Below are 15308 nucleotides of genomic sequence, written 5' to 3'. Positions count from 1 at the left end.
ATCCCATCTGACAGTCTTTAGCAAATAATTTTGCAGTAGATGCTTATGAGTAAACAAGTTTAATCCGCCCCCCAGTGACTGTTCAGAAATCCATCCTTTCTATTTTAGAGATGTGAACATGGAGGACCACCAAAAGATTAGTGAGGAGAATAGAAGTAAGGTGTAGATCAGCAGATCCAATGTAAGAAATCAAGTGCATTGACTAAAAGTTTAGTCTTTTCTCGTTTATCCCAAGTATGATAAATCTGTTTGACTCTCTTGTCAACTCTGGTTGATAGGTAGATGTTTCTTACAGCAAATTATGGGAAGATTCTGAAGTTATATTGGAATTTTGCATGAAAGAATGTTCTCGTTTGTAAGCAATCACTACAAGTCTTGGAATAGTAGCCATATAGTATTACTTTTCTCTCTACTACCCTCATGCTGAGTTTCCTTACTTAAAATATAATTTTTATCTTGTTATTTAGGAGATTGAATTTGCTCTCAATAATGGGAAGAACCTACATTGTAGAAGAGACTGTTGGCCAGTATCTTTCAAATATCAGTCTCCAAGGGAAAGCTTTTGTCTCTGGTCTTTTGATAGGACAGGTATGTGTTTTTTACTGTACATTTATTGAGTAAAACAAACTATCTGTTAAATAGTGTTAAGCAAGCTATTTAATAATAAACTTGAAATTGATGTTTGGAAGGATGTGATGTATGTAGTGAATCTATAGCAGATCTTTGAGGAAACATCTGGCCCAGCTGTGCTCAAGTTAGCACACATTATCTTTGGGTACTGTGAATTAATTTTTGTACAAACTTCAAAGTTTAGAGTTTTTACTAACCACACTTTTAAAATTTTACTCTCTTTACAACATATTTTATACTCCTTTCTGGTCTTTATTAATTCCTGGTTGTCTATTTCTTCACAAAAGAAGCTTTTTATAATTTCATTCCCATTCTAGTGTGCCTTGTCTTAGTTCCAACAATGCATCAGTAGTCATATTTTGTTATGTGCTATAATGCCTATTATATTAAATTTTTTTTAATGTTGACAAAACAGAAGTAGGGAAAGGGATAGAGTGAGAGTTGGATATTAGGCCAACACAGAATGAGATTGAGGTTTGGACAGCTTTGCATAGCATAGACAATCACTTGTAATTGAAGGAAGAATATATTATTTATAAAAAGAAAAAAAATGTGGGTTACCAACACAAAGCAAAAAAGTAAAGCAATGAAGTCATACAATCTGGCAGTCTACTTCCATTTAAACAAGTAAACAGTATGCAGTGGCCCTGGAGGCTTGGTTTTGAGGCCTAGTAGTAAATAAATTCTTATTCTGAGAATTTTATTTCTGTCTGATGCTTTAGAACCTTCAAGTTATTTAGCTTTCCTTTTTGGATTCTGTTTGCATTCTGAGCTATTTCTCTTGCAATTTTACAGTCCATATTATGTCTGCATTACTTGAGCTTACCTACTTACATAAAAAAGCACGAAGTTGGGGGTGTGGTTCCATTGATGAACACTTTTCCAGCATGTGCAAGGCCCTGGGTGTGTTACATATCACTGTAAATAAAAGGAATACACTGTAAGAGGAAATATGAGTTGTAACATTCAAGTTCTTTCCATTGTACTCATGAGTTTTGTTAACTTGAGTCCAGCCCAGACAAGTAGGTTCATTTTCAGAGTTTTAAAAAATAAGATTTCTTAGGAGAAAGGGCATTTCTACACTGTGCACTCAGGTATTATACCCTAGAGGGCCTTTCACTAGACAGTAAGACTGCCTCTCTAAGTGATCTGTAATTTGTTTTTTATTTTGTCAGTTGTAGGGCTTAAACTCAGGCCTGAGCTCTGCTACTGAGCTCATTTTGCTGTACCACTTTAAGCCACAGTGCTACCTCCAGTTTTTAAGTGGTTAATTAGAGACAAGATTCTCATGGGGACCTTGCTTCCTGGGCTAACTTTGAACCATGATCCTCAGATCTCAGCTTCTTGAGATCTGAATTACTAGGATTACAGGCATGATACACCACTGCCCAGCCTGTAATTCTTTTTAATTTAGGTTACTTAGTAGATAATGTGGGGATCTTTTTGTTAAGAACTTTACAAGAATTTTAACTTCTCTTTGTTTAAAAATTTTAAAGGAGCCCCAGAAAAGGTTTTGATCAGTAGAGATAAAAGATTAGGAATAAATACCCTGTTCTAGCTGGCGTGGGTAGCTCCTGCCTGTAATCCTAACTACTTAGGAGGCTGAAATCTGAGGATCATGGTTTTAAGCCAGCCTGGACAAGCAAGTCCATGAGACTCTTATCTTCAATTAACTATCGGAAAACTGGAAGTGGCCATGGCTCATGTGGTAGAGCACTAGCCTTGAGCAGAAGAGCACAGGACAGCAGCCAGGCCCAGAATTCAAGCCCCGTGACCAAAAAACCAAACCAAAACAAAACAAAAATCACCACAAAACAACAACCACACAACTATAGCAACAACAAATTAAAACCTGTTCTAAATTTGGATATAGGTTCTTTCAGGAGCTCTGTTAAACTACTGTCTTGCATCTAAGTCTGTCTTCATGTCTTTTCACGCTGACCTATACTTTCTGCATAGCTGGAGGTAGCCTCCAACTCATGATCCTCATTAGAAGTATGAGCTACACACACTCATGATCCTCATTGTAACTGTCAGTTACTACATCAGGCACTAGCCTCCAACTCATGATCCTCATTAGAAGTATGAGCTACACACACTCATGATCCTCATTGTAACTGTCAGTTACTACACCAGGCACTAGGGTATCTTTTATTACTTTGAGTCTTTTCTTCCCCGGATTCCAGCACTCACGTTTCTCAAAATTTCTTGTCCTTTTATTTTCAAAATCATCTTTCTCCCCTCCTTCCTCCCTTCCCCTCCTTCTTCCCCTCCCCTCCCCTCCCCTCCCCTCCCCTCCCCTCCCCTCCCCTCCCCTCCCCTTTCCTTCTTTTCTTTTGAAGAACCTCTTTATAATCAGGAGTCTGTTCTTTTCCTGAGTATATTTGACTATAATTTTCCAGAAATAACCTTTGTATTTCAAGATAGTAATAGTGGTTATAATGGATTGTTAGTTCATATGCATAGATCCACACTAACTTGCATCATCAGCCTCATTTTCCTCATTTTTAGGGTCTTTTTCACTGTAGTGAAGCTGAGTTGTCTTGTTTCCTAAGTTTATCTTTATATATTACAACTACTGTTACCATCTAACTATAGTAAAAACAAGATCATAGAATCTGGTATCACTTTGATTTATTCCAAATTCTATGTTGTTCTGCAGATATATCTGAGAAAGTTTCCTATTGTTCTTGTTCTACTTAAATTAGCATGTATAAGGTCATCTGTTTTATTTTACTGAGATTTTATACTTGCTAAATAGCTAACATGTAAATTATTTGGAATGAAAATAATTAGAAAGTTGACTAAGCATATATTTTAGTTAATGTACTTTATTTACTTCTCCAGTATACTTTTTTTATCCTATATGTATTTGGGATGTCCAAAAACAACAAATTAATATTTAATATAAGGTAAACAACGTGTGAAAGAAATATTATAGGATAGTTTATTAACATTAATTTTCATGAATAGAGAGTCCATAACAATATAGATATTAATTATCTGCTACAAATCTTATTCAGTTTGTGTGTGTATTAACAGCTAAGGTACCTGGTTCTTTAATCAGATATCACTAATAGCTTTTATAATTTGTTTTGAAGTGTTCTTCACAAAAGGATTATGTGATTCTTGCCACTAGAACACCACCCAAAGAGGAAAAAAATGAGAATCCCAGACATCCAAGAGCTAAATTGGATAATTTGGATGAAGAATGGGCCACAGAACATGCCAATCAGGTAATTTGGTCTTTTTAATAGAACTGTATGTATTTATTTGACTAACAGAAAAAGAAAAAAATTTGTTCTCAGCTTATTAGGACTTCAGAGTACTTATTTTAAATATTAAATATCCAGTGGTTGGATTCAAATAGTTTTATAGAAGGCCGTAAACATGAGTGATTAAGACTAGTTCAAAAGAAGAAATCGAAAGGCAACCTGAAAACATCAAAGGTAGCATGGATAAGTGAGCCAAAGATATAAAAATAAAAGGATAAGTAACTAGATATAGCTAAAATGTGAAGCTTGGTGAGAAATTTATAAAAGTGAGAGTAGAAGGAGCTACTGTTTATGTGGCTTTTGAGTGCAGTTGTGAGGAATGTATTTAATAAACAGTTCATATGGTAGGCACTCAGAGATTCTTGAAGGCACTAATGTAATTGATTTTCTAGTACTTTAGAAGATAACTTTAATACTATAGCACAATGTGAATTGGAGAATAGAAAGACTTGAAACAGAACAAAATATGAAGATGGCATGAACCTGACTTAGATTCTGAATTCTGTGCAGGTGTGAGTCATATTTTTATTATGTCTATACTCTGGGTGCCTAAGCACAGCATTTCCATGGTTTATAATGGGAACTCTAAAAGGTTAGAAAAGTGAATACATGGAAAATTTGACTTAGAGCGAACTGGCACTTTGTTTTGAAATGATTTCAGAGAATTAAAATTCAAAAGATTTATCACCCAACTGTCTTGGAAGTAGAGAGATACAGGGAGAAAGTTACTAAGATCACTGATGTTTTATTATAGGTATGTAGGAAAAGAATATTGTCATTATGAGCTAATGAAATGTATTTAGGGATGGTAAAAGGGCATGAATGAACCAATTCAATTAAAAATATTTATTGAATAACTCTTGGCATACAATAAAAAAGTGAGATTAAATAAAAGTAAAATTTATTTTTTACATTTTAAGAAACTTTAGCTATTATTAGCTAATTAAAAAAAACAATTGAGCAAGGGCATTGTGGCACACTCCTGTAATCCCAGCACTTGGAAGCTAATGTAAGTAGATATAGAGTTCAAGGCCAACTTAAGCTACATACTGAGACCCTGTCTCAAAAAATCTGAGGACTGGGGATCATTTGGTTAGCATTTCCAAGGCTCTGGATGTGATTTGTAGCAGTGTATACAGACAAAAGTCCAAAAGACTTATCTTCCAATTAGCAAAAAAGTGAGAGGCATGGATCAAGTGGTAGAGTGCCAGCTATGTATGTGTGTGTATATATATGTGTTTCTGTGTGTGTATATATGTTGTTGTTGTTGTTTTCATTCAATAAGTATTATATGATCACAGAGGCATTTGTGCCTTTGTGTTCCTTCCCTAAGAGTCCATGTTTGTGATTATTAAAAATGTTATTATTGTATATATGCCTACCTGATCTAGGGAAGGGAAAGAAAAACAAGGGTGTAAGATATCACAAGAAATGTACACACTGCCCTATTATCTAAGTGTACCCCTTTTACACAACACCTTGTCAACAAAATTTAATTAATAAATTTAAAAAATGAAAAAATGTCATTAAAATGTTTTTAATCATTAAACAGTCAAGAATTTCATAGGTGGCAGAACAAAATCCATCTGACATTAGGAAGTAGCTATAATCATGTTTGTCATTATTTTGACCAGTTTTCCAACTGCATCTACTTCAAAGCTGTGTGTGTAGTTGGTATTGGGTAAGTATTTGTTGGCTTAATATGTATTTTGTCAGATAGAAAAGACTACACATGCTTATGCTCACTAATACTATACTTTCACTTTTAGGTATCTAGAATGCTGCCTGGAGGACTTTTAGTTCTTGGAGTATTTATTATTACAACTTTAGAACTGGCAAATGATTTTCAAAATGCCCTGCGCAGAGTAAGTGTGCGATATCAAAAATCCCTACTAAGATCAAAGTTATATAGTAAGTTAAATAGTAATTAAAAATGCCCAGTATTTTAAATTAATTACATGCGTATAGTAGGCACATTTAGATTAGTGTTCTATAATTGTTTATGCTAGGACTATGTTGACATAACCTTTTCTATCCAATCATATGAGTACCTTGAATGTGATAAGTGGAAACATTTGCAATGAAAGTTATATATTTTAAAATGATCTTTGTTTTAAAAATAGTCTTTCACTTTTTTGGTGGTTCTGAAGGTAGACCACAGGTCCTTGTACATATTAGGAAAGCACTGTACCTCTGAGTTACACCCTAGCTCCAAAGAGATTTCTTAATGTTATAAACAAATTATAATGGTTTGACAGTTTATATAGTAACAGTTTCAGCTAGACAGTACACTTAGTACTATGTGTTTGCTATAATCGGAACTTATTTTTTGTTTACTTTTCTCAAGATCCTGGGGTTAAAGATGGGTGTGGTAGCACATACCTGTAATCCCAACACTTGGGAGGCTGAGGTAGAGGGGTGGTGAGTTTGAGGCCAGATTGGGCTGCCTAGAAAATTCCAGGCCAATCTCAGCTAGGTGTTAAGACCCTGTCTCAAAAATTAAATAACTATTGAGGCTCCCCTCATGGCTAACTTCTGTAATCCTAGCTGCTTGGGAGGGTAAAAACAGTAAATCAAAATTCAAGAACAATCTGAGCAGAAAATTTAGTGAGACCACCATCTCAGTCCATAGCTGAGCCCAGTAGTATGTATTTGTTATTCCAGGCTACATGGGAGACTGAGATTGGGAGGATTGCAGGGCCAGGTCAGCCCTGGCCTAACAGTTATGAGACTCTTATCTCCACTGACAGACACTGTGTGATCCTAGTGACAAGAAGTCTATACTAGTTGTTCAAAGCTTGGTATTTGACCAGGTAGGAATAGAGCAAGATGCTAAGAATAACCAGAGATAAACAGGGCTGTAGATCTAGTACAGTGGCATCAGCCTACAAGCATGAAGTCCTGAGTTCAAACCCCTTCTACCACCAAGGAAAAATCTTGAAATTAAATCACAAATAATTACCTATTTTTTATTTCTAGTCTTAGTATATATCCTACCTAGGTCTCTTACAACTTTTAAAAAATTCTTTATACAATTGGAAAATCTTGTCTAAAACGAAATATGCATATCTAAAGATGTTTACTCTTAAACCCAAACCTAGGGTGTAAACCTGTTTGCAGGCAGCTTCTATCTCTTTTAGTACTCAAGATCCACATAAACCTTCACAAAGGTATTTCATGCTCCAAGAGAGAGGAGAATTTTATATTCTTCAGAAGCACCCCTGTTGGGGTTCAGCTTTGGCCTTGAGGGGGAAGGGCAATGGAGAGCACTCCCAAGACGCCGCCCTTCCCCCAGCCCTGGGGGAATGCGGAAGCAGGCCACAATTCTCTGGGTCCGGAACCAGAAGAACTGGCTCTGCGAACAGCCCCCCAACTTTCTCGCCAGCCCATGTGCTCCCCATTCTCGCTGGCTTTTCGCCCCTGGGGTGGTGCTAAGCAAGTGACGTTAGCTCATGAGGGGGTCCTATGACAAGCTTGCCAGCCTATCGCCAGGTCTCTGATCTATCACCCCTTCTCTCGTTGCCCCCTACTATATCAACTGCTAGCCACTCCCTTATTAAATCAGATTTACTCTTGAAGCGTCTCCGAGATCCGCATATGCCTGGCTTTCTTCACAGGTAAGGAGGGAGGTAAAGCGATCTTGTACGGCCGCATGCACCTGAGGTCTTTCCTGAGCCCCCCACTCCACTCTGGCTTTACCTGCGGGTCGGGTGACCAGGGGAGTGGGTGACAAAGGGAGCGATTAGAGTAGAGTAGAGCCTGAACCCCCGCGCCAGGGGAGGCAACCTGAGCCCGGCACACCCCCTCCCCTAAGGCCCCTAGAGGAAGGAAATTAGTTAAAACTTGGTAGAATTTAGAATTGTAAATTCTATTGATTTTTCCAGTATTGTAACCTGTCTTATCAAGTGTCTTTGAATTTGTGCCCAAGACGGCAAGGAAAGAAAGTGGAGATGCTTCTTTCCCTGTTAGTCTTATACTCTCTTTTCTATCTTCCATTTATCTTTTTCACCATTGTACATTATATTTGACCATTTGAGATATAGCACAAATCTATGAGTATTTACTGTTATTCACATTGCATATACATCATTTTGTGGCTGCTGCCTTATTGACTGGGATGGATGTTGACTCAGTGCTAAAGGATACAGTTATATCTTTCCTTTTGCTTTTGTTTCCAAGAATATGAGACTTTAGGAATGTCATATCTCAACCAAACATGATGATGATTGCTTGTAATACCCATGCTTGAATAAAAGGACAATTATGGGGCTGGGAATATGGCCTAGTGGTAGAGTGCTTGCCTCGTATACATGAAACCCTGGGTTCGATTCCCCAGCACCACATATATAGAAACGACCAGAAGTGGCGTTGTGGCTCAAGTGGCAGAGTGCTAGCCTTGAGCAAAAGGAAGCCAGGGACAGTGCTCAGGCCCTGAGTCCAAGCCCCAGGACTGGCAAAAAAAAAAAAAAAAAAAAAAAAGGACAATTATGAGTTTGAAGCTACTACTTACATTCCAAGCTAGTTACAGCTGCAAGCAAGACCCTTTCTCAATAAACAAAAACAGAAAAACAAACAAACACAAAAACAGAAAAGAATGAGGCTACCTGTGTTAGTGCATGCTACTCAAGAGATAATAATACAATGTTCATGACTGAAGCCAGCCCAAAGTTAGGGTGTGTGCAACCTTATATATTGTGTTAAGTCTTTTGTGATATTTAAATAAGAAGCGTTGTCAGGCACTAGTGACCCACACCTATAATCCTGGCTGCTCAGGAGCTGAGATCTCAAGGTCATGGTTCAAAGCCAGCCTGAGTAGGAAAGTCCATTAAACTCTTGCCTCCAATTAACTGTCATAAAGCCAGAAATGGAACTCAAGTAATAGAGCACTAGCCTTGAGCAAAGTGTTCAGGGACAGTGCCTAGGCTCTGAGTTCAAGCCCCAGGACTAGCCAAAAAACAAAGTTAGATGAACAACCTGCCCTGTTTTTGCAATATACATACCTATATATATGTATATATATATATAGGTATACATATAGGTATATACCTATATATATATACATATATATATATTTTTGGCCTGGTCATGGGCCTTGAACTCAAGGCCTGAGCACTGTCCCTGGCTTTTTTTTTTGCTCAAGGCTAGCACTCTGCCACTTGAGCCACAGCGCCACTTTTGTCTGTTTTCTGTATATGTGGTGCTGGGGAATCGAACCTAGGACTCCATGTGTATGAGGAAAGCACTCTTGCCACTAGGCCATATTCCCAGCCCCTATAGTTACATTTTGTCTTCTAACCAAAAGTTTCTATTCTGTATTCCATATAAATGCTAGTTGCCCCAGATGAATTTTTTATGTCCAGTTAATCATTAACGAAAATTACATTTTTCTACTTTAAACACAATTTTAATGTAAATCTTTAAAAATAAAATTAAAAGTAAACTACACTAAAATTAGAAAGTGGAGCTGTGGCCCAAGTGGTATAGCATCAGCCAAACTTGTATGAAAAAGGCAAAGGATAGCACCCAGGTACTGAATTCAAGCCCCCTCCCTTACCCCCTTCCCCCCCAAAAAAAAGTTTAAAGAAAAAAACAGCTGGATGCCAGTGGCTCATTCTTATATTCCTAGCTACTTAGTAGACTAATATCTGAGGTTCAAGAATCAAAGCTAGCCTGGGCAGGAAAGTCTGAGACTCATCTCCAGGTAACAAGCAAAGCAAGAAGTAGAGTTGTGGATCAAGTGGTAGAGTGCTAGCATTGAGTGAAAAAAACCAAGAAATAGTGCTCAGGCACACTCCTTCCCCCACCCCCACCCCCCCAAAAAAAAAGAACCCAAAATGGTTAATATATCAGTTCTCTTCAATTTGAAGGAAAAATCAATAGTTGACATAGAATGTTAAAGCTAAGTGAATTCTTACCTACTAGTTTCAATTTGCATTGAATTAATGTGTTTTGTTTTTCTTCCTTTCAGATAATATTTGCTATGGTAAAGTCTATGAATAGAAAAAGATTGTGGAGTTTCACTGAGGAGGAGGTCTCAGAACGGGTGCTAGTCCATCTTTGTTCTTCTACAAAGAAGTATCCTTTACTTAAGTTGTCTATAGTTACAAGTATATGGCACCAAACAATGTTCACAACATTTATTTATTAATGTCTTTAGTTTTCGGTTTCAGTTCTGGAGTTCAAACTCAGAGCCTTGAGCTGCTTGGCTGGTACTCTACCACTTGAACCACCTCAGCCCATCTTTTTGTTTTTATTTTGGAGTCTAATGGACTTTTCTACTCAGGCTGGTCTTGAGTCATTGTTATCTGGACCTCAGCCCTCTTAGTAGTTAGGATTATTGGCATTAGCTACCAGCACCTGTCTTAAATAATTTTTCAAATAAAAAAATCAGTCTTTTTTATTTTATTTATTTTTAATTTATTTTTATTTTTATTTTTTTTTGGCCAGTCCTGGGCCTTGGACTCAGGGCCTGAGCACCATCCCTGGCTTCTTCCCGCTCAAGGCTAGCACTCTGCCACCTGAGCCACAGCGCCCCTTCTGGCTGTTTTCCATATATGTGGTGCTGGGGAATCGAACTGAGAGCTTCATGTGTAGGAGGCAAGTACTCTTGCCACTAGGCCATATTCCCAGCCCCAGTCTTTTTTATTTTTGAAAATAATATATAATTAGGCCTGCCAGTGATGGTGATGATGATGATGATGATGATGATGATGATGATTGAAGAGTTTGAGAGAGATAGCAAGAACTAAGGACTAAATTCTTTACCAGTAATCACTACAAACCTTAGTAGGCCTTCTAGAGAGATCTAAATGCCCACTGACATACAAATGAATGGTTTTTTTGTTGATTATTATTGCTATTTTTGCTGGTCCTGGGGCTTGAACTCTAGGCCTACGCACTATCCCTGAGCTTCTTTTGCCCAAGGGGAGTGATCTACTAACTTGAGCCACAGCGCCACTTCTAGCTTTTTAAAGTAGCTTAGTAGAAGTAAGAGTCTCACAGAGTTTCCTGCCCAGACTGGCTTTGAACTATGATCCTCAGTTTTCAGCCTCCTGATTAGTTAGGATTACACAAGTGAGCCACTGGTGCCTGGCTTTAATGTCTCCATTATAGTGAAAGCATTACTTTTATTCCTTAAAGATAAAATGTGCAGTTCAAAGCATAGGTGCACTGAGCTGGACAGTGTAGACTTCTGCAAAATCCCTATGCTAAAAACCAATTACAGAACCTTCTTAGGGGCTTTCCTCTATGAATGTACCAGGAAAGAACTCCTAAGTAAGAAGGAGCCTGACTAAAGGCGTAGCACTCCAAGGGCCCAAAATAAATTAGGGCTTGCTGGAAACAAAATAATGAGCCTTACAGAAAATGAGCTTTTAACTTACTTGTTTTCTAACTGGGAAGTTCCATGTACTGTTTTTCAATCTTATAAACATTCTTACCCTTGCTCCCAACCAAACCAGCACTGTCTTCTGTTATACTGGTTGTGTTAGAGGGAAAGTTCACAAGTGCTTCCATTCTATCTTGATTAGTAATGTTGAGAAATTGAGAGAAATAGTTTTAAAATACAGAATCATGGGCTGGGAATATGGCCTAGTGGCAAGAGCTCTTGCCTCCTACACATGAAGCTCTTGGTTCGATTCCCCAGCACCACACATATGGAAAACGGCCAGAAGGGGCGCTGTGGCTCAGGTGGCAGAGTGCTAGCCTTGAGCGGGAAGAAGGCAGGGACAGTGCTCAGGCCCTGAGTCCAAGGCCCAGGACTGGCCAAAAAAAAAAAAAAAATAATAATAATAAAATACAGAATCACTATAGTGTGAACAATTTATATATATGTGTACATAAATATTTATACAAACCTGTATATTTGCGTATACTTATCAAGAATTCTTATCAAGTATACTTATCAAGAACTATCAAGAATTAGTTCTTTTTTGTGCATTTCTGCCCTTAATTAATAAAGAATATCATGTCGAACCTATGATGTCCATGATCCAAAGGTAAGAGAAATTGATCTTTATTCTCAGAAGTGTTTAAAGATTTTTCTGTTTTGCAAAAACAAAAAATTCTCCTTAATGCTCAGTTTTAAAAGTTTTCAGTGCTGTAATTCCTTATTGGTATTATAGCCACATGTTTTTATTTCAGAGTATGATTAATTTCATTACAGTGAAGGAAAACATTTTAGTTGTTAAAATATTTTTGCTAATGTACATATTTAGTCTTACATTTGAGAAGCTGATTATAAAAGTGATTGAAGGGCTGGGAATGTGTTTTCCTGGTAGAGTGCTTGCCTAGCATGCATGAAACCTTGGGTTCCATTTCTCAGTACCACCTATACAGAAAAAGCCAGAAGTGGCACATTGCCTAGAGCAAAAAGAAACTCAGGGACAATGCCCAGACCCTGAGCTCATCAAGCCCCAGGACTGGCAAAGAAAAAGTGATTGAAGATGTTTTTCTAACTATCATGCCTAGTCAATAACCTACCTGTACTAAGCAGAATCCAGATCATCTTGGTGTTAAGGTGAAAAATGGTAACTTTTCAGTTTTGTTAACAAGGAGGGACAAAAAGGGAGAACATCTGACATCTGCTAGAATTCATTGACTTGGTACAAATCAGAATTTTAAGAATTGTCACTGTGGAGATGAGTAAATGCAGGAGAGACAGAAGAGGTTTCATATTCTAAACCCAGAACTTTCTGTCTTTTTCTAACCCTTTCTTTTCGGGGATGCTGTAGTTGGTTAGTATATATAAATTAGTACTGAACTTAATGTATGCTTTACTTAGTTTAATCTACCCTTTAATCAAGAAATAGGACCAAATAACTTTGGATTTTAGTGTATTTTGGTTGTTATGTTATATACTTCTATGATGTTTTATTGATGCATGTGTTTTATCTAACCTGTATCATACTTAGTTTTTCCATCTTATCACTTGCTTAGAGTTCACCAAGACCAGCAGATTGGAAGTATCAGAATGGACTGTCCGCTTCATGGCTTTCCCTAGAGTGTACTGTTCACATTAACATTCACATCCCACTTTCTCCTACTTCTGTCACCTATACTCTGGAGAAAAATGCAAAGGTATTAGAGTGGTAACAGTGGTTTACTTAGTTGATAATCTGTTGTTTCCTAGTTAAAACAGTCCTTTCATATCCTCAATTGCACTGCATTTATGGTTGTGTTAAATGTGAGTAGTGAACATATTATTCCAGCCAGATTAGGAGAAGTGTCATGTTATACTAATGTATATCACATACATATTTAATAAACATTTATTAGTTAACCTATGTAAATACGGGAATAGTTATACTGCTTAAATCTTATGCTTTCTCTTGGTACTTATTGGTTTTGCCATTCTTTTTGAAGCCATTTGTATTTTTGTATCTTTTATTTCATTTTTTTCTAAATTGAAGAAGGTAAATGATTCTTATTTTTTCGCTTTAATACTGCTTTATATTATTTGTTTGAGGCTCATTTTCACTTCTGATTATTTGAAATGATAATGGGCATGATTAAATTTTGTTATTTAATAAAATTCATGTAGATAATACAATGATAATTTGTGATATAGTTGTTAATTTAGGACTGAGATCAGAAAAATTATTATATGGATAAGGTACTAAAAGATTAGGGCATAGCTTTTTTATGAATCTTTGAGTAGATTTAAATACTACAAAACTGATATTTAAGGCTTTACAAATTTTCAATGTATTAAATAGAATAAATGGAATTTAGAGAGTTGGAGATATTATATGAAAGATTTCCATATTGTTTTCTTTTAAGAATGGACTTACACAGTGGGCCAAGCAAATAGAAAATGGTGTTTATTTAATTAATGGACAAGTTAAAGATGGAGATTGTGACCTATTAGACGGACAGGTGAGTTGAAAGAAAAATGACCTTATGAAATAACTTGTGTTTAAGGAAAATTAAAAGATTTATCTTTAGTACTAGCCTTCATAAAATCTGGTTTTGTGTACTGATTAATTTCTGAAGCTTGTCACAATAAAAGTAACTTTTTTGAAAGTGATAGACACTATTTCTGATGAAGCTAGGATCATAAAACTTGCATTAGAGAATGACATTTTAACTTAGTCTTCATATTATAAACTTCATACTTAATTTTTATTGAAACTATATATATATAAAGTATGATTGTATAAAAAGCTAAGTGCAAACAAGAAATAATAGTGTTTTTTCTCTTATTTATTGGGTAAATGTAGGACAATTCTCTAATAACTTGTCGTTTGGTTTTTTTTTTTTAGAAAAAATCTAGAGGAAATACTCAAGTAACCCCTCCGCCTTTTGGTGTTCAAGTACTAACACATTTGGTAAATATTATTTTTAACATAGTGATAATGAAATTGTTTGTGCATTTCAGAGTAAAGAAAAATGTACAGATAAAAGGAACTATAAAATTTCCAGTTATAAGAACTTTACTCCCAAGAAACATTCTTTTATTTATTTTTCCCTTAATTTGTTAGTTTTTTATTAGTATATATTGTAATAGAATAAAGGGATTAATACATGTATTTGATATTTCATGCATGTCTGTGATATCCTTTGGTCATATTCTCTGCTTTTTCATTGCCTGTTCCTGACTCCTTTAGTTTTCCCATGGTCCCTGTCCCTTCCTAAATAATTTCCTTTTCCTTTCACTTTTTTTTTGTTTTCTTTTGTTTTTTGCCAGTCCTGGCGCTTGAACTCTGGGGCCTGAGCACTGTCCCTGGCTTCTCTTTGCTCAAGGCTAGCACTCTACTACTTGAGCCACAGAGCCACTTCTGGCTTTTTCTATATATATGGTGCTGAGGAATTGAAACCAGGGCTTCATGTATACGAGGCAAGCACTTTACCACTAGGCCGTATTCCCAGCCCTACTTTCACTCATTATTATTATATAGATTCCACATGTAAGAGGAAACGTGACATTTGTCTTTCTGAATCGGGCTTATTTTGTTTAATATGATGATCTGCACTTCCATCTATTTTCTGCAGTTGATATAATTTTGATATGGCTGAATAAAAATAGCTGGTTGTGGATATGTGATTTTCACTTGCTTAACCAATTCAGCACTGATGATACCTAGACTGTTTTCTTAACTTTGCTATTATGACTAGTATTTAGGTAACTATATTGTATACCAATAGGTTCTTTCACATATATACCCAGATCATTTGCTATTTACCTGGATTTGCTATGTACCTGAGTCACTTGGTCTTTCTATTTTTAACTTTTGTGGGCCTCCCTAACAGTAAATGAGAGTTCCTTTTTCCTGCATGCTTGACAGAATTTGTTTTCTTGATAGTAATTCTAACTTTAGTGAGATTGAATCTCAATATAGTATTGCTTTGCAATTCCTTTATGACTAAAGATTAAACAACTTTAATAAAATTGAACATCTCTTC

At 36.4% G+C, this 15308-nt stretch overlaps 1 protein-coding gene across 5 annotated transcripts in view; it reads left to right on the top strand.

The window, feature by feature from the left end:
• The window catches only part of Odr4 (odr-4 GPCR localization factor homolog), a 32411-nt gene that overhangs the window by 3172 nt on the left and 13931 nt on the right, over window positions 1–15308 (top strand). For 3 of the 5 annotated variants that reach the window (XM_048357811.1, XM_048357812.1, XM_048357810.1), the window contains exons 2-9: window positions 468–588; window positions 3732–3866; window positions 5675–5770; window positions 9874–9980; window positions 11866–11902; window positions 12843–12983; window positions 13686–13781; window positions 14168–14233. In XM_048357811.1, the coding sequence (XP_048213768.1) occupies window positions 490–588; window positions 3732–3866; window positions 5675–5770; window positions 9874–9980; window positions 11866–11902; window positions 12843–12983; window positions 13686–13781; window positions 14168–14233 (777 nt within the window). In that variant the 5' untranslated portion in view covers window positions 468–489. The remainder of the gene's footprint in view (window positions 1–467; window positions 589–3731; window positions 3867–5674; window positions 5771–9873; window positions 9981–11865; window positions 11903–12842; window positions 12984–13685; window positions 13782–14167; window positions 14234–15308) is intronic. The other 2 variants (XM_048357813.1, XM_048357814.1) reach the window with 2 other exon arrangements.

This window comes from Perognathus longimembris, chromosome 11 (genome assembly GCF_023159225.1).
Source record: "Perognathus longimembris pacificus isolate PPM17 chromosome 11, ASM2315922v1, whole genome shotgun sequence".
Classification (NCBI taxonomy): domain Eukaryota; kingdom Metazoa; phylum Chordata; class Mammalia; order Rodentia; family Heteromyidae; genus Perognathus; species Perognathus longimembris.
Note: the sequence above shows the minus strand (reverse complement) of the source record. Positions and strands in the feature narration are given on the sequence as shown.